At 33.5% G+C, this 20,275-nt stretch overlaps 1 protein-coding gene across 3 annotated transcripts in view; it reads left to right on the top strand.

The window, feature by feature from the left end:
• Positions 1–19,036, top strand: part of LOC145273722 (uncharacterized) — a 43,796-nt gene extending 24,760 nt beyond the window's left edge. For all 3 annotated transcript variants that reach the window (XM_080127098.1, XM_080127097.1, XM_080127099.1), the window contains exons 2-3: positions 4,752–4,860; positions 9,949–19,036. In XM_080127098.1, the coding sequence (XP_079983224.1) occupies positions 17,191–18,282 (1,092 nt within the window). In that variant the 5' untranslated portion in view covers positions 4,752–4,860; positions 9,949–17,190 and the 3' untranslated portion in view covers positions 18,283–19,036. The remainder of the gene's footprint in view (positions 1–4,751; positions 4,861–9,948) is intronic.
• The last annotated feature ends 1,239 nt before the right edge of the window (positions 19,037–20,275 follow it).

The following is a 20,275-nucleotide window of genomic DNA, read 5'->3' as shown; positions in this document are numbered from 1 at the left end:
ATTATATATATATATAATATATATTATATATATAATATATATTATATATATAATATATATTATATATATAATATATATTATATATATAATATATATTATATATATAATATATATTATATATATAATATATATTATATATATAATATATAATATATATAATATATATTATATATATAATATAATATATATAATATAATATATATAATATATATAATATAATATATATATAATATATATAATATAATATATATAATATAATATATATAATATAATATATATATATAATATAATATATATATATAATATAATATATATATATAATATATATAATATAATATATATATATAATATAATATGTATCTATGTATTTCAGCACAGTTCCTAAAATAAATAAGTACAAAAAATTAAGAGGCAGGGCAAGATCAGCAAAAGGTACCCTCCTCCAACAGGACTATGCTCCGGTTCACAACTCGCATGTTGCCAGATTAGAAGCACGAGCGTGTGCTTATGAAATCCTTCCCCATCCTCCCTACTCTCCTGACCTTGCACCCTCTGAATTTCACCTCTTCCCAGCTATGAAGTTGTTTTTGAAAGGAAAGCGTTTCTCAGATGATGCAGCCTTGAATTCTGAAGTCACGTCATGGTTGGAGGACCAACCTGGGGTGTTCTACAAAAACAGTCTCCAGAGCTGCATCAAACGATGGGAGAAATGCATAACTCTGAGTGGTTTCTATTGTAGAGAGAGACTTATAGCTGTGCCAAGTTTCGTTGCTCTAGTGCTATGGGAAGTGGGTCAGGGGCATACTTATTGCATGCCCCTCGCATATAAATGTTTATAATATTATTAATCATTAAACTATGTAAAACTTAAAACCTTACAAAATTATAACAAAGATTATTTATTAGTTGCCATTTGAAGAAGATAAAGAAGGGTGTTTTAAAAAAAAGCATTAAGTTGCTTCTGCCGTTTTATATTTCGTAAAGTATCACAAATCTGACATCACGGAATTATGTACAAAATTCTTCACAAACATTTGGAGGTCCTTACAAAACACCCTCCCCTCTCCATGTTTAGAATAGCTTTCGAAATAATAACATTGTTTCAGCACAGTACCTAAAATAAATAAGTACCAAAATAGGCAAAAGAAACAAATTAATTTCCGTGTTTACAAAATAGGGTATCGATTTACTATAACGTAACTAAAAAGTGAGCACCCCTTACAAATGTCGAAATATTAACTTTTAATTTTTTTCTAAAATAGTCTTGCATATAAGTGTCCATTCAATAATAATCCACTGAAAAATAGCAAGAAACTTAACAGAATCATATTTTTAGTAGGAATGATGCTCCTACAGGTTCACCATTTTAATAAAAATATCTACTAAAATTCTACATAAAATTAATGAAAATAGAACTTACATTTTTATGGTGACTGGCAAAATGTCAGTCTTGTAGCATGAATTTTTGTGTCTTATCTGTTCCAAGTCAAACTCAACTGGATAAACAGTTTCAATAATATTTTTTTTTATAATTTTTTTTATTGCTTTTTATCTTCAGCAATCCCTCTACTACATATATTGAGAACTTATTTTTATAACAGGCAGTAGTCTCAAGTAAAGAAAGGAAAGGTGACTTCAAAAATTAAAAGATGTCTAACATAGAGGTGATAAAAGTTTGACTTACTGAAAAACCAAAGTATTTTAATATACGTTAGCACTTTCTTGTCAGATTTGTTAATGCTGACGGACTGGGCAGGAAAAAGGTCATATTTTATGGGTTTTTTCACACAGCTAAAATAAATCCACATCATATTTTTATGTTCTTAGCTTTTATTTTCACTAGTAGCTTAAAAATAAATGTTCTACATATTATCTTCTAATAAAAACAAAAGAAATGTTTAACATTTTTTAGAATCGTTTTGTCACATAACTTCGAAATACTACTTTTCATTGGTTTGTCACATATAAGTTTTCTGATTCTGATACCTAAAATGTTCTAGATGTTCTAGATTCTGATTAACTGCCTCAGCACTAATTATATCACTATTTTCAATAACAAAATCTGCATTGCATTAAAAAAAACAAAAACAAAAAAAATAAAACAAATGAAGAAAATTCAGTTTCATCAACAATTTTTTTAAAAACTTTTTTGACCATGGTCTTTGTGTAAATATTAATCAGCATCAAAATAGCTTTGCAAAGATATCAAACTTGACCATATCGGAATATTTCAAAATGTCTGACTTGAAGTCGCAGGTACTACGTTCCACCATTTTGAATTTGCACACTTTAAAATGCTTGTAAAGATAGTTTTACTGATAGGCCCATCACAAAATTTGGAATATATACTCTCATAAGATAGACAAATCTTATGTCAAAATTTAAAAGAAATTGAAAGAACGGTTTTTGAGATAATTCAGGTTAAAAGTTAAGGTCATGGTCAACTTTTTAAATTTGACCTTGAAAAAAAATATTTCCAGATATAATTATAGATCTATCCAAGTACTTTAAAATGATATATGAATGAACTTTGTAGGCCGATAAACAATAGATATCATCTTTTAAAGTTGGTCACTGCTTCATAAAAATTCCCATTTTTGTAAAAGGTCAAGGTCATATCTCAGGAACCTTCACCATGAGATGTTTAATAAGTGCCATTCAATTCCTTTCATGGAGATCTATAAGCGTAGCAAATTTGAAAAAAAATCTGTGTCGGACATGGTTTTACCTCCTGTCTATTTGACATGGAATGAGTCATATATAAATCTGCAAATATAGAAACCGTATTAAATAAATTAAATAATGCATATATTGTAGGAAATAGATAAAAGCAAAACAAGCTCAATGCAGATATGTATGGCTAACAATTTTGTTTATTAAATTCTTACAATATTTTTGGACTTTTAAATACCCTCATGTTTGCTTATACCTTTTTATAGCAGTATTTTTAAGGAGAGATAAAGAAGGGGAAGCATTTTCTGTAAACTTGACCAGCAGTTTGCACTTACTGACTAGTGATTTTAGGGTCAATACCACTTACCAGACTTGATGGAGCCATTAAATCCTTCCCTATCAAGAAACTTTAAGAAATATTGACAAAAAGTTTGGGGGTGGGGGTTCTGTTTTAGAAATAATGGAGATAATATTTTTCTCCTTTGGCCTTTAATAATTAAGGTTAGAACTCTGTAATTTTTTCTATCGAAGAGACAGGTATTTCCTATTTTGCTGCAAATCGCTGTTGCTATTTTCAGTGTTGAGCAGAATTTTAGAAATACTGTGAAGTTTTTTCATTTCATGTGCATTATTTTTATTATGGGAACTACAGAATCCAAATTATTCTGGCAATGTCTTGTTTTATCTTTAGAAGATGGTTTGTTCATTTGTATGAATCCATTCGTCACATACCCCCATTAAGAGTCAAAAACATTGTCCCGGGCACGACATTAAACTGCGACCATTTCTACCTTACTAACCAAATTAACCAACTAATACCTAACATAATGTTTCCAGTTTTTGTAAAAAAAAGTTAAAACCTTTTCTTTTTAAATTTCCTATTTGTCAAATAATTCCTTTGTTGTATCTTTTTTTTTTTTTTGTTAAAAAAAAAATGCATATTTGTGAAATTTTGTGCATATGTTTATATGTATTTGAAAAGTATTCTATTTGTATGTTTATATATATTTGAAAAGTGTTTATTTTTATATGTATAAAAAAAAACAATGTGATTTTTAAAATAAATGGCTTTTTTTACACACATTATACCAATATATTAATAATTCTTTTTGACCAATGCGAATAAAGACAAATTCCCCCAAAAACCAGAAAAAAAAAAAATTATCTCATTGGTTTATTTTTATTTGTTCATTTATTTGTTTATGTTTATTTTTATTTATTTTTCTTTCCTTTTCTCAAGTCAAACCAAAATTGAATCCGAAAGGATTTTTCCATTATATCAAAAAGGGGGTGTGTAAAATGTTTTTTACTTCTAATGGGGGTATGTGGCGAATGGATTCGCCAATTATTTTTATAACTACCAGCCGTGCTAAACAACCAATTAAAACCTTTCAAAATTATTATAAAAATTGTCAAATTTTGGATTCAGTCAGTTCGCTGTTAACTACGCCACGGACCGCATTTGATTCTTGGCCGCCATCTTGATTACTGCCAATTACTGATCTGAACTACGCCGCCATCTTGGTTACTACCAATTACTGATCTGAACTATGCCGCCATCTTTGTTACTGCTAACTGCATTTGATTCTTGCCCGCCATCTTGGTTATTACCAATTACTGATCTGAACTACGCCGCCATCTTGGTTACTACCAATTACTGATCTGAACTATGCCGCCATCTTTGTTACTGCTAACTGCATTTGATTCTTGCCCGCCATCTTGGTTATTACCAATTACTGATCTGAACTACACCGCCATTTTTGTTCAACATAATGTCTCAAAACTTAACAAGTAACTTAACTGTAAATCGCTGTTGCTATTTTATTTTTAGTGTTGAGCAGAATCTTAGAAATGTTGTGAAGTTTTTTCATTTCATGTGCATTATTTTTATAATGGGAACAACAGAATCCAAATTATTCTGGCAATGTCTTGTTTTATCTTTAGAAGATGGTTTGTTCATTTGTATGTTCCAACAATAATTTTAGCATGATGATTGTTTTGTGGATAACTTACTCACCTCTGAATCATATTCTCTTTCTGAAGTTGTTTTTTTGTACTTTTTTATTTTTTTTTTTCAGTTGCTGAAGTCATTTGAACTGACAAATTTCAAACAAAATCGGGCGTACATATTAGAAACGCAAGAACCAATTGTTGGAGGATTTGCAAAATGGCCACAGAATCCACCAGGTAAAATCTAACTCATTTTTATTTTTAACTAATTGAATCTAAATTATAAATTATACATGATTTGAAATTTATCAGCTAAAATCTAAAATTTCTTTCTTTATCAAATTTAGGCTTGACAGGTTTGGACCCTGACAGTCAGTCTTATATATATATTACTAACATGCTGCCCGCAATTACCCAGTCATAAAATACACTTAAATGTTATATTTTGGTTAATGCAGATTTCATATTATATTAAATTCAATATATAGTAATGATTTTAAGTTAAAAATGAGTCATGTGCCACTACCACCACCAGAATCTGTACCAAAATGTGTAGCTTACGATTTACTTTTTCCTTTTACGTTAATGCCTGAACTATGAAGACATTTTTGTTGCAAGGCTAAAAATTAAAACATGAACCATGCATATTCGTAATGCCATCGTTCGACCTTCACCTAGCTAATTTTCACACTTTTGCACCAATTTTTCCCCGGCTAAAACCCAAATATAAAGTTTCTCATGGGTTTGAGTACCCTATATATTAAGTTTTATGTCTGTAGACCAAAAACTGACAGAAGTTTAGTGGGCAACAGTTTTAAACAAATATATATGCACATACATAAAAATATAAAGAAAGGTTTGTGTTTCCTATAACCATTTTACACAACTATTACGCAAATATAAATCATGTAGAATATCTGCATGAATATAATTACACATAATAGTTAACTAAACTAATAGGGTAAAATGAATGCTTAAAAGAATATACAAATTAGCTTAATCTTTTGCAAATGAATGCAATTCCGCAACCCATATATAACAAAGTTGTAGTTTCTTTTTAAATAAATAAACAAAGAAAGGGGTTTTAAATATGAATATTAATACACAAAAATTCCCAAATTTATAGGAGTGTGTGTGTATATATATATATATATATATATATATATATATACCCGAGCTCCTGTGCACATTACAACCTTAATGACCTATCACAGTCACAGATCAGTGACCCTAATAAGACCTAAAGTTTCTTCAATTGTACAATTCCAGTTGATGTTCATCTCTATGGCAAAAATGATCGCTCCTTCACATTGTGTTGTTGCTGCCGAAATGATCCCCATAGAAGAATCTTTATCAAACAAACTTTCCAAAGGAAAGAAAATATAAGTCTGTCTATTCCAAGATATATGTATTGTATAGTTAATTAACAACGAATTTAAAATAATTTGCAAAATTGTTTGTCCACAAAAGAAAAAAAAGACATTAAAAAATACATACCAAAAAACTTTATTTCTTTCCTATATTTCTCTGAATTAACCTGCCAAAGTACGACTAACTTGTTAGCAGTAATTGCTGAAACTTTTAGTAAAGGGAAAGTTTTCCTCTCTCTTGCTAATTCTCCCATTGAATTGATGTTGAAGCATTTAGATTTCGTTCCCCTTCATGGGAACGGTGAATAAGAATTTTCTGTTTCTTTTTTCAAGGGACTTTTGGTCAGAATTATGGGTTTTGGGCTATTTGCTTTGTTTTTCTATAAGGTCTGAATATCTGGTTGGCTCTTCATCTAACTGCTCTGTTTCTTGCTTTGTTCTCTTGTAAAATCACTCATACAACTCTTTTTATATTGAAGTAGGTGGTTGTAGCTGTAAGATGCAGCCCCCTTCGATAACCAATCAAATCTAGCCAGGCAATTTCCCCATTAGGAATGATTGGTCAATGCCAGTTATTCATTTCTTGTCTTTACCTTAGGTCCCAGTAATCATCTTTGATTCCCACAGGTGATGACGGCAAAATCAGAATCACCTCATTTAACCAATCCAGATGACATGTTGTCAACAATACAATTTTCAATAGACAATCACCATTTGCACCTGTTCGAACATTTCATCTGAAGACAAGACAATAATATTATCTCATATATTCCATGGGAACCCAACTGATCATAATTTATTTAATCTATTAAAAAAATAAAAATAGGCAAAAGTTATAGCCATTGATGTTTTTGCATCCAATTCATCGCTAGAAAGGGTTAAAACTGTGCTAATTTTTGCTTTACCTGCTAATCCTTTGGATTTGCCATGCTATACTTGGGTGACTATGTCATAAATTAACAACGGAAAAATAGCTGAAATTTGCCAAAGATTTGCAATTTATACTTGATTATAATTGCATTTTAAATGCCTTTTCTTTTCTTTTTTTTTTCAACAAATAACAGAAATAAATGGTTTAATGTTTGTAGTTTTATGAGAAGTAATGTAAAGAAACTTTAGAATATTTGATTATAAATTCAAACTGGCTAAGAGAACGAATTTGTTATAAAAAAAATATTGAAAAAGAAAATCTGATAAAAAAAAAAAATAATCCTAATGAATATTTACAAAAATGGCCAGGATATTGTAAAATGTAAATGTAAAACATTCTTTAACTGTAAATGATGACACCTTCATCCACTTTCTAAAGAAATCCAGGAATTTATCACATGTCAAATCTCATTGTAATGCTTTAAAATGTACTGATATCACAAATAGATTACCTGAAAAAAATTACTTTTAGCTTCTCCAATAGAAGAAAGCAAAGATACAATTAAATAACTTTTCAGAAGTTGTTGTGGTAACTTATTCTGGGAACCATTACCTTTTGTTCCAAAAGAATTTCAAAGGGGCAGCAAGCAACGATAAAGTTATCTTTAGAAGAATGCTGCAACAGCATCATCATCTTGTGGTTTGTGACTTCATTCAGATACAAAGAGCAAAAAAAAAAAGCAAGTTTAAACCTTGTATTTCATCCTGGAACAAAAGAATCAAACTCCGCTAGCCAGTTCTATGGAATTTTTAAGGCTAAGGTGGCTATTGCTACTACCGAAAACATTTCTGAGAATCTTGTGGAAAAGTGTGGTCTACATTGGTCTCTTATGAATATTTCAATAAACAAATGAGAAGAATGTTCACTGAAGTTAAACAGACAAACATTAAACAAGGGGACACACATGGAGACATAGCAACACATGGTCTTTTCAAACACGTGTACTGCTTATGTGTTCAACAACTCATACCCGCTGCACTTTTGGGTAATTGCCGTTATTAAATAAAAATAAAGTCTTTGCATATATGTGTTTGTCTTCCTTCTTTGAGCATCATTTCCCATGTGTGTTAATCTGCTGATCTGTTCAATGGATCATTCGATGACTTGATTCTGTTTCTAGAGACAAACAAACTTCATGAATGAAAACACAAGGAGGCTGCTGATAGTTTAAAGGATTTTTTGGAGAGAGAATGTTCCTTCAAAAAAGGGAGAGACAGAAAAATTATTCCTTACAACAAAGATAGTGTGAAATTATTTTTCAACTTATATAACTATAATGATCTGATTGAAGATGTAATAAAAAAGAAACAGGCTTCTTTCAAAGATCTCTATCTGCTTAAGGTTCTTATGGTAAAGCCAAACATTTATTCTTTCCAAACCTGAGGCCAAAAGGCATCAAGCTAATATTTCATCTAACAACAATGATATCTATTGGTTAGCCGAACAAATGAACCACATTAATTAGAATGTTGCGAATGAAAAGGGTATCCAGAATGATGCTAATGAAATCACACTCAGTGATGGGAATAAGATAACGGCTTGGGTGAAGCATTATGTAACACTCCTAAATGTTGAGTGGTGAACAAGTTACTTGACCCTTAAGGTATCTCCTCCTTGTGTATCAGCAGATTTGGTTCAGTCATCCACAGGATGAAAAATGGTAAGACTATTGACACATCTAGCATCATCATCAAGATGTGGAAGGCTGCTGTCAAAAGGGGGTCTTAGTTGGTAAGATAGTTAGTTGAGGCAGTTTTTAATGATAGTGAGATTGGGAACTAAGCTACACTGTAAACCTCTACAAGGGCAAGAGGGAGGTTTTCAATTCCAGCAACGGTCATTACCTTGCGGACAGAGTAATTAGACTGCCTGAATGGTGAGCATCAACAAAATGCAGTTTGATATTGAGCCAAGCAAAAACCCTGTGGATACCTTATTATAAACCAACTACAGAAAAAGTACATTGCATCCAGGAAACCTCTCTACTTTGTATCTGTTGACCACATATCTAGGTGAGCAGTCGGGTTGCCAGTGGTTTCCATGGCATGTATTCAAATGCTTGTAATTTTATTCATATTGATGACCTCCTGCAGGATACTGGCATGTTTCTTGTGCTGGCATAGGTGTAAACTCCATTGAATATTCAGGAGTCCACAAGAAGTCTAGTAATTTTGCTTGGAGGCTTGTAGTTGACCCAGATTATGTTTGTCAAAGATGCCAGGGTGTTGCCTGCCCAATCGATGCTTTAACAGTGGCATGTGTAGATGTACATGACTCTTGATATTGAAACTTCCTTCTGCTACCTGCGAGACATGTTGGTGCTCGTGGTCATTGAAAACATACTATTACTGCGTTACTGTTCACTTTTGTGTTGCTTAAGGAAGGTTTAGGAAGTTGCTGTCAATCCTTACATCTAGTTACATTATTTTTAGGACTCTCTAAAGGCAAATTCTTTTAAGTTTGTGTTTTACATTGTTATTGCAGTGAGACATGAGCCGAAAACACTTCTGATTTGCAACAACTTTTGGTGTATTCACTGTGCAACAATCAGGTGGATGTGTGACAACAATCCCTTCAACCATGCTTTATCAAAAGTGTGGTATTGGTGAGATTTTGGATGCTTTATGCATTCACTGTCTCGCATGGTTTGGCCATGCATGCCACCTCCTGCATTAATTTCATCAAACTATATATACATAAGTGAATACATCAAGCACCAAGATGCATAATAAACTCAGAAAGACCTGGCTTCAGTGTGTAAGAAGTGATTTGACTGCATCCAGCCTGACTGATATCATCTCTTTGGATCTGATTGTATGGAGAGGTGTGAGGCATTACCTGTCGTGTTACCTACGTCACTGACACTCCAAACTTGATGATGATGATGAACTTAGGTTGATTTTGCTTTATACAACAAACATGAAACCAATGCTATATTTCATAGTGTTTCTTTTGTATATTTTGATATAAAATTTATTTTTTTCATTCTATGCATATATTTCAATTTTTTTTTTTTTTTCTCAGATGCTCTTCATACATATTTTGGACTTTGTGGACTGTCATTAATGGGCGAAAAAAGCACAAATGCAATGGAGCCAGCACTGAATTTAAGTCAGAGAGCTGCAAGCCATTTACATGAATTGCACATGAAGAAGAACTAAAGAGAAGAAATTGTTTTAATGTAGGAATAAAAGAAATGCTGACATATTCGGCATTAAATTATATAAAAATCATGATTTTTTTTTTTTTTCTTTTTAGTTTTTAAAATATATTTGGATTACAAATATATATATATATAAGAGGGTAAGTATGTTTGTCTTTACATCTATATAATTGTAAAACTCTGGACCGTGTGCTCTTTTTTGACTCTTCAACAATCAGACAATTCCATCTTTTAAAAATGGGATGACAGGTGAATATATATATATATATATATATAATGCATATGGGCATGGTTCAGCGGCTAAGGAATGAGGGTGGAGAGTTGTATGTTTTGGTTGCGATTCTAGCTGATGGCATCCAAGTCATATATATAATATATATATATATATATATATTAGTTTTGATCGCACTACAATTAATTAGGTTCAATATAATAATTGATAGAATTGTCTCTATAATAATAAATATGTAATCTGCATGAATTAAAATATCATATTTAAGTGTATCTTATGATCAGGCAACATTGGCTTTCGGGACAAGATCACAGTGTAGTATCTGTTCTGATGCTACATTTCACCTTTTCTGTTCTCAGTCAGTGGAGGAGAAAACCTTCATGACTGAGACAATTTTTAGTGTTTGTTCTTTTCCAGAGTGCCTGTCTTTGGGGAGCTGGATTTTTCCTAACATTAAAAACCAACCTTGTGTCTAACTCTACCCCTCATAAAGAGACAAGTAAATAGGAACAATTAGCAGGTCAGGCAGCTTGCTAATATATAAACTTTGATATGCATATGTTTGTATGAGACCACATCACTAACCTCAAAACTTACATCAGAGAAGCTTTCATTAATAAGGAACACATAACATCTGTTTTTTTTTTCGATCTTGAGAAAGCTTACTAAACTACTTGGAAACACAGCATCATAAAAGATCTCCATAACATTAGACTAAGAGGCAGACTACCTGAATTGATAAAAAACTTCCTAACAGACAGATCTTTCCAAGTTCGCATAGACTCTACTTTATCAGACCCACAAAATCAAGGAGTGCCTCAAGGCAGCATATTGTCAACAACTCTCTTTAACAAGTGGTTGGTCACGTTCAATGCTGCCAAGACTAAACTAGTTTCATTCAATAATTACAAGAAACCCTTTCTACCACCTATAGCAATGGCCAAATCTTTCAAACTCCTTGGCCTAACGTTCACAGGAAACATGAGTTGGAACAATTACATTGAAGGCATTGCCAGGGCTGCTGCAAGAAAGGTGGGCTCTCTCTACCGTGCTAGAAAACTACTAACACCCGAAAGTATCCTGTACCTCTATAAGGCCACCATTCGCCCATGTATGGAGTATTGCTGTCACATTTGGGCTGGTGCATCTGCTACTAGTCTCTCGCTCCTTGACAGGGTTCAAAAGAGAGTCGCAAACCTGATAGACCCTGAACTGGCATCTAAGCTTCAGCCTCTGTCCCATCGACAAAATGTTGCATCCCTCTGCCTTTTCTACAAGTATTTTAGTGGTGAATGCTCTGACGAACTGCAATCACTTGTGTCCCCACAACGTGAGCACCCTCGACAAACCCGACAGGCTGCTAAATCCCACCCCCACACTGTAGAGATCCCTAGATGTAAAAGATCTTTTTACTCCAATAGTTTCTTCCCCAGAACAGCTAGACTCTGGAATTCCATTCCAGGTCCCTGCTTCCCCAACAGTACTGACGTGCAGAAGTTCAAGTGTAACGTGAACCGACATCTTGCTGCCCAAATCCCTACATAGTACCCCAGTAGTTGTTGCCCCTGATAGTAGCCCCCTACACCAAAGTGGCAATTTGCCTTGTTTGGGGTGAAAATGTAATAAAAAAAAAATAAATAAATAAAAAAAACATCAAAATCAACATGATAAAAGAACTCTCTCCTGATATACATAGCTCCTTATACATAGATGACTGCTCAATCAACTACAGATCAAAATACATTCATACTATTGAAAGGAAATTACAACACAACATAAATAAAATTAATAAATGGGCAACAAGAAATGGTTTCAAATCGTCCAAAACAAAATGCATCCATTTCTGTAACCAACGCAAACTCCACTCTGACCCAACCTTACAGATTGAAGGTGAAAATATTCCATTCATAAACAAACAGAAGCACCTAGGAATCATTTTTGACAAAAAATTAAACTTCATTCCACACATCAATTGCATTAAAACCAAATGAAATAAAACACTACTACTCCTACGAGTCATCGCCCATACAGATTGGGGAGCTGACAAGAACACACTACTCAAACTATATAGAACACTAATCAGATCTAAAATAAACTATGGTAGTCAATGTCAATCCACCAGAAAGTCATATTTAAAAACCCTCAACGCAATATGCCACTCCAGACTAAGACTAGCACTAGGAGCGTTTCAAACCTCTCCTGGAGAAAGCCTATATGCAGAAGCGCATGAAACTCCTCCAATGCTTAGAAACCAAAGCCTTGGTCTAAAGTACTACACAAAATTAACAACCAACCCCACAAATCCAGCACACAATCTGGTACTATCAGATCAGGCTGTCTTTTGGCTTCCTGAGACGAAATGCACCTACATTGATGTTTTTTGTTTTCTGATCTTTTTTGTAAAACTTAATTTTGTTCTACAAAAACAACAGCCCCTCTCCCTCCCCTTTTATATCTCCCCCCACTCCCAGACCCTGTCGGTGGAGTATCAGAATACACCGACTGCCCCCCTGCAGAGAGTAAAAGTCCCTCAATGGGGCCACCTGTTGGCCGTAGGTGGCGACCCGTAATGCCTTAGAACGGGATCCTGGTGGCTGAGCAACTCACGACCTTGGAACCAAATGGCCGTGAGTTAGCAACACTCCACTTTGGCCCTTACTTCGGCTAGACGGGCGGTCGGGCAGGCTCGACCCGACCAACCGGCTAGTCATGACGGTCCCTAATAATAGTAAACCCCCATAAAGAGAAACACAAACACATTATACTCATATAAAAAAATTTTTAAAAACACACACATACTATCATTAGAAGGCAATGGCAAGGGCCAATCAGATGGTGAAAACTGATGCTATTGACAACTAACCCTTTCTACACCTTGCTGGATCCAAGGAAATGAAAAAAATCGTCATAAGCAGCTATACTCACTGTTTGAGTATATCATCATTATATCCCTGAGATACTTGGGCGAATGGGTTTCCCCCCAACCATCTCCCAATTTAGGGCTCCAAGGAGGGTGGGGAGCAAGGATGATGAAAAAAACAAAATATTCTATGGCTTCCAAAAAAATTAAGACCCCATCCAGAAAGTGATGAAGATGAAAACATAAACTTTCCGGAGTATATAATCTTGGAATCGCAAGATAACACACAAATAACAAAAATGTCCCCGTTCAAAATCGAAAGAATTATCAACAAAAATCTGAACACAAAACAAATTAAAAAATGGAACTTTACTTATACAAGTATCTACTAAAAGTAGTGCCAAAGAAAGTTTAACATGGACAAAGTTCCATGATATAAACATCAAAGCCTACCCTCACAAACCCTCAACACCTCAAAGGGATTCATCAGATATCCAGAACTAAACACCTGCTCTCTAGATGAAATAAAAACAAACCTAAAAAAATCAAAAAGTTATAGATACTAAAAGAATTACAATAAAAAGAAACGAACAAACAATTAACACCAACACATAATATTAACTTTCAATACTCCCACTCCACCAACTGAACTCAAGATTGGATATATTAACATTAAAGTAGAAACATATATCCCCAGACCACTTCGCTGCCTAAACTGCCAAAAATTTGGCCACTTCAAAGAATACTACACCAGGAAAACAGTATGCCCAAAGTGTAGCAGTAACGAACACCAGGAAACAGAATGCCAAGGAAATATAAAATGCCCAAACTGTGGAGAGAACCATCCAGCATACTCATCGCTCTGCCAAAACTGGATCAAAGAAAAAAAAATAAATGAACTCAAATATACCAAAAACATAAGTTTTACTGAAGCCAGGAAAATTATTGAAACAGCCACCACAACAGAACCAACTAGATCATTCGCAGGTGCAACCAAAAATCAATTAAAAACAATAGAAAACACTGAACTAAAGGAAATCTCTACCCTCATAAAATCACTTCGTGAACTAGTTGAGACATTGAGGGTCACCTTACGGCAACTGCCGTCAACTCCAGCTGTACTTGGAAATAACTACCAAACAGTTGAGAGTAAAATCCAACCAGATCGTAAAAATCAAACACAATCCTCTAACAAAAAACCCACACAAACTGAAAACATCCCAAAATCAAAAGAACACTTGCCTAGTACCCTCCGCAAAGGGACCAGAAAAGAAGAAAACCAAACAGTAGACATTCAAAATAGATTCCAAATTCTAGGAAAAATGGAAACCGAAAACACCCTGGAAAAAAAAAAAGAAACCAAACACAAGTAATCAAGAGGGAAAAAATGAACAAGAACCCAAAACAGCAACATCCCAAGCAAGATCCAGATCAACGTCCAGATCCAAACAAAAAAAAGAAAAAACCCAACCAAACACTCCACCAAAGATACAAACTCCGACAAAAAATAAACAACCGGAGGAGATGGAGGTAGAAGACAAAACACCCCTAGACAAATAAAATGGCTGAACACAATAAAAAAACTCAAACTATTATTCAATGGAACTGCCGAGGCATTAAACCTAATTTTAACGAACTCCTTATACTTATTTCATTACACAACCCAGCAGTTATCTGTCTACAAGAGACATTTCTACAACACAACAACCACCTAAAAACAAAAAACTACAAACAGTATCATTATATCCATAATACAGGCTTACGATCCAATGGAGGCACATCAATCCTAGTAAGAAACGATATCCTAAAGAGCAAGCTTACTGTCCAAACCAATCTTCAGGCAGTCGCAGCCCAGGTCACACTCCAAAAAACTCTCACAATCTGTTCTCTATACTTACCTCCTACTGAACCAATAAATAATACTGAATTAGAAAACCTAATCAAACAATTACCTTAACCTTTCATCCTTCTAGGACACTTCAACAGCCATAACACACTATGGGGATGCAAAACAACCAACTCCAAAGGAAACAAAATTGAGCAATTTATAAACAATAACAACATATGCCTTCTGAACAAAAAAGAACCCACCTACTTAAATCCAACAAATGGTACAACCAGTGCCATTGATCTAACCATGTGTGACCCATCAAGCTTTCTGGATTATACATGGAAAACTTATGATGATCCCTGTGGATGCGATCATTTTCCCATCATAATAGACTACAATAGTACTATCCAAAACAACATACCAAGATGGAATACGAACAAAGCAAACTGGATAAAATTCAAACAATTATGCTCGCAACAATTAATAGAATAAAACGTTCAATCAATGGAAGACTTCTCCCGAACTCTAATTCTAATAGCTAAAGAATGCATCCCCAAAAATTGCCCTCCAAATAAAAATAACAAACCATGGTTCAACCAAGAATGCAAAAAAGCCATATGAAAAAGAAAGGCAGCCTTAAGGAAATTCAAAAAGCAACCCATAACCAGTAACCTCATAGAATATAAACGACTCCGAGCAAAAGCACGTAAAACAATAAAGGAATCAAAACAAAATTGTTGGCAACAATTCGTCAATCAAATCAACACTTCTACCAAACCTAAAAAAAACTATCTGGAAAATGATTAGAAAAATCTCCGGGAAAGATAACCCCAACCTAAACAATCACCTCCTCACTAAAAACAAAATAACTGAAAACAAAGATATAGCTGATACACTGGCCAAAACTTTCGCTAACAATTCATCATCGAAACAATACAAAAAACAATTTCAAACACTAAAGGAAAATCAGGAAAAATATAAAATAAACTTTGATTCCAATAACCAAGAACCCTACAACGAGACCTTCTCACTAGATGAACTTAAAGACGCCATAGAAAAATCCCACAACTCCGCCGTGGGACCGGATGAGATCCACTACAGTTTCCTAAAAAATATACCTCCCGAATCACTTAAAAGTCTCCTGCAAATGTTTAACAAAATATGGATAAAGAAAGAATTCCCCAAAACATGGAAACAAGCCACAATAATTCCCATAGCAAAACCGGGAAAAGATTCATCAAATCCAGAAAATTACCGATTTATTGCTCTAACAAGTTGCTTATGCAAAACCATGGAAAGAATGATCAACTTCCGTTAATGTGGTACCTAGAAACAAACAATATCATTTCAAAAAATCAATGTGGCTACCAAAAAAATTGTGGATGCATTGATCATATCATCAATCTAGAAACATATATCAGGGAAGCTTTCATTAAGAAACAACATGCCACCACCATATTTTTTGACTTAGAGAAGGCGTATGATACTACCTAGAAATACGGTATCATAAAAGATCTCCACAGCATTGGACTAAGAGGTAGACTACCTGAATTTATAAAAAACTTCTTAACAGACAGATCTTTCCAAGTTCGCATAAACTCGACTTTATCAGACCCACAAAAACAAGGAGTGTCCCAAGGCAGCATATTGGCAACAACTCTCTTCAACATTAAAATCAATGATATTATAAAAGAACTCTCTCCTGATACACATAGCTCTTTACATGTAGATGATTGCTCAATCAGCTACAGATCTAAATACATTCATACTATTGAAAGGAAATTACAACACAACATAAATAAAATTAATAAATGGGCAACTAAAAATGGTTTCAAATTCTCCAAAACTAAAACAAAATGCATCCATTTCTGTAACCATCGCAAACTCCACCCTGACCCAACCTTACAGATTGAAGGTGAAAAAATTCCATTTGTAAACGAACACAAGCACCTAGGAATCATTTTTGACAAAAAACTTAATTTCATTCCACACATCAATCATATCAAAACCAAATGTAATAAAGCATTACAACTTCTACGAGTCATTGCCCATACAGATTGGGGAGCTGACAAGAACACACTACTCAAACTATATAGAGCATTAATCAGATCAAAAATAGATTATGGTAGCTTCATATATCAATCCGCCAGAAAGTCATACCTAAAAACCCTCAATGCAATATGCCATTCAGGACTAAGACTAGCACTAGGAGCATCTCCCCTGTAGAAAGCCTGTATGCAGAAGCACATGAAACCCCTCCAATGCTCAGAAACCAAAACCTCGGTCTAAAATACTACACAAAACTTACAGCCAATCCCACTAATCCAGCACACAATAGCACCTTAAACCCAAACTGCAAACACCTCTTCGACCAAAAAGAAAACGCAATCAAAACCTTTGGACTTAGGATAAAATCGATCTCCCAAGAAGTAAATCTCCCCATAACCAAAATTCACAAAACTGTCTTACCAAAAACACCTCCTTGGAAAATCGTATCCCCTAACATCGACCTAAGTTTAAGTAGACATGAAAAAAAACATACTCATTCAATAACCTATCATGATGATCTCGATAAAATCAAAGAAAAGTATTCAGACTACATACACATCTATACAGATGGATCTAAACAAAACAACGCAACAGCCAGTGCAGCAATACTCAATAGATCAATCAAAAAACAATCAAACCTCCCAAAAGAAACCCCAATCTTCCGTGCTGAAATACATGCTCTAATCCTAGCTCTCAATCTGGTCTCCAATAACAGAAAAAACAAGTTTATAATCCTTTCAGACTCCCAATCTACTCTAAAAACTATTAAAAATAAAAAGATGGACAACCCCCTAATCGCAAAACTACTTCAAAAATTAACGGAATTAAACAGTAAAAGAGAAATCATTTTCTGCTGGATACCTAGCCATTCCGGTATTAAAGGTAATGAATTAGCAGACTCAGCAGCAAAAAATGCCTTAAACCTCCCAATCGATGCAAATTTCAAAATTCCATACATAGATCTAAAAAGATGTATCAACGCATACACAACAGAGAAATGGCAAACTTACTGGAACGAATACCCTAACAATAAACTGCACAAAATCATGCCAAAAATCAAAAAACAAGAACAAAACATGAAATTAAACAGAAAAGAAGAAGTTAAACTAACAAGAATAAAAATAGGCCATACACACTTAACCCACTCATCTCCTAAAAAAAGAAAACCAACCAATCTGTATACCTTGTCAAACACTACTCACAATCAAATACATATTAATTAATTGAATGTACTGATTTTGTAACAGTAAGACAGCGATTCTACAAAGAAAACAATATTAAAAAGTTATTTGAAAAAAACAATCCCCACACCATACTCTTATATCTTAAAACAATTGGCCTATATAAAAATTTTTAAAAAGAACCCTCTTACACAACGGTCCTGGATATGACCTTAAACTATATCCGATGCAGGCCTTAGGGAGCGTGGAGCCACCCTTTAATTGCCATTGCTCCCAGGTCCAGTCTGACCCGGAATGGTAGCACCTGTTAGGGTCCCAACTATGTGTTAAATAGAATACAACTTAAAAAACAAATATACTATATTAAAAAATCGTTCTTCAAAATCACCAGATTCGGCATTAAATAACCTGAAAAGGGTTGATATGCCGTAAAACAAAACGACCAAACCAAACCAGCACACAATAGCACTCGTAAACATCTTTTCAACCAAAAAGAAAATACAATCAAAACTTTTGAACTCAGAATAAAACCAATCACCAAAGAAGCAAATCTACCAGTAACCAAAATTCATGAAACTGTCCAACTCAAAACCCCTCCCTGGAAAATCGCAACCCCCAACATTGATCTAAGTAAACATGAAAAGAAACACACCCATCCAATAACTTACCATGATGATCTCCATAAAATCAAAGAAAAGTATCCAAACCACACACACATCTATACAGATGGGTCTAAACAAAATAACGCAACAGCCAATGCAGCAATACTCAACAAATCAATCAAAAAACAAACAAACCTCCCAAAAGAAACATCAGTTTTCAGTGCCGAAATACATGCTCTAATCTTAGCTCTTAATTTAGCCTCTAATAAGAAAAAATCCAAATTTATAATCCTTTCAGACTCCCAATCTAAAAGATATCAAAGATAAAAATCGCAAAATTATTCCACAAATTAACAGAATTAAACAGTCAAAAAAAAATTATCTTCTGCTTGATACCAAGCCATTCTGGTATCAAAAATAACGAATTAGTGGATTCATCAGCAAAAACTGCCATTGATCTCCCGATTCATGCAAATTTTCAAATCCCATACACAGATCTCAAAAGACATATCAATACATACACAATGGAAAAATAGCAAATTTGTAGCAATGAATATCCTAACAAACTTCATGAAATAATACCAACAATTAAAAAAAACAAGAACAAAATACAAAACTAAACAGAAAAGAAGTATTTAACCCATTCATATCTCCTAAAAAAAGAAAGTCAACCCATCTGTATACCTTGTCAAACACAACTCACAATAAAACACAAACTAACTAAATGCACTGATTTTGTAATGAGAAATAATTTCTACAAAGAAAAAAAGATAAAAAAAAAAAAACAATCCCCACGTCATACTTTCATATTTAAAAAAAAATTGGTCTTTATCAAAAAAGTTAAAATGAACTCGCTCGTACGACACTCGGCATAAAATAACTCTGTGTTGACATGCCGTAAAACCCAACAAAACAAACATGTTTGTATGGAGTAAACTCTGAAAGTAATCTGATTAGTAGTAATTGCTAAGTGTAAGGCTTGGTAATGTTGGCTACTTTTAAATTTAGTTTTATGCAAAAAGTGTAAGGAGGAGCAAAAGGCCTTTCTGGAAATTTCAGATACTTCGGATTTTGATGAATTTTTAGCCATCAATTTCTTTGGGGCATTATAGCTAGTTACTCAATCATTATGAATTTTGGGCACAATATTTTTAATGACCATAATGAGTCTGAAAAAATTTAAATATTTTCAGCTTGTATAAAATCTAATTCAGTTATTAGACACCAAAAAGATTTATTTTATTTTTCTAGAATCAAAATGAATAGATTTTGATCAAAAATGTTATTTTATTCTAATCTTCAGACATAAGTGGTGCAAAACTGTTTTATTATTAATTAGTTTTGGAATTATTTAAAGATGAGTTATTTATATATTTTTTAATGAATTATTTTAAAGATAAGTTATTTATATAATTTTTAATGAATTATTTTAA

The sequence above is a fragment of the Euprymna scolopes genome, unplaced genomic scaffold (genome assembly GCF_053919585.1).
Source record: "Euprymna scolopes isolate OS-2025 unplaced genomic scaffold, ASM5391958v1 sca142, whole genome shotgun sequence".
Lineage (NCBI taxonomy): Eukaryota > Metazoa > Mollusca > Cephalopoda > Sepiida > Sepiolidae > Euprymna > Euprymna scolopes.
This window is presented reverse-complemented; position numbering and strand designations above follow the sequence as displayed.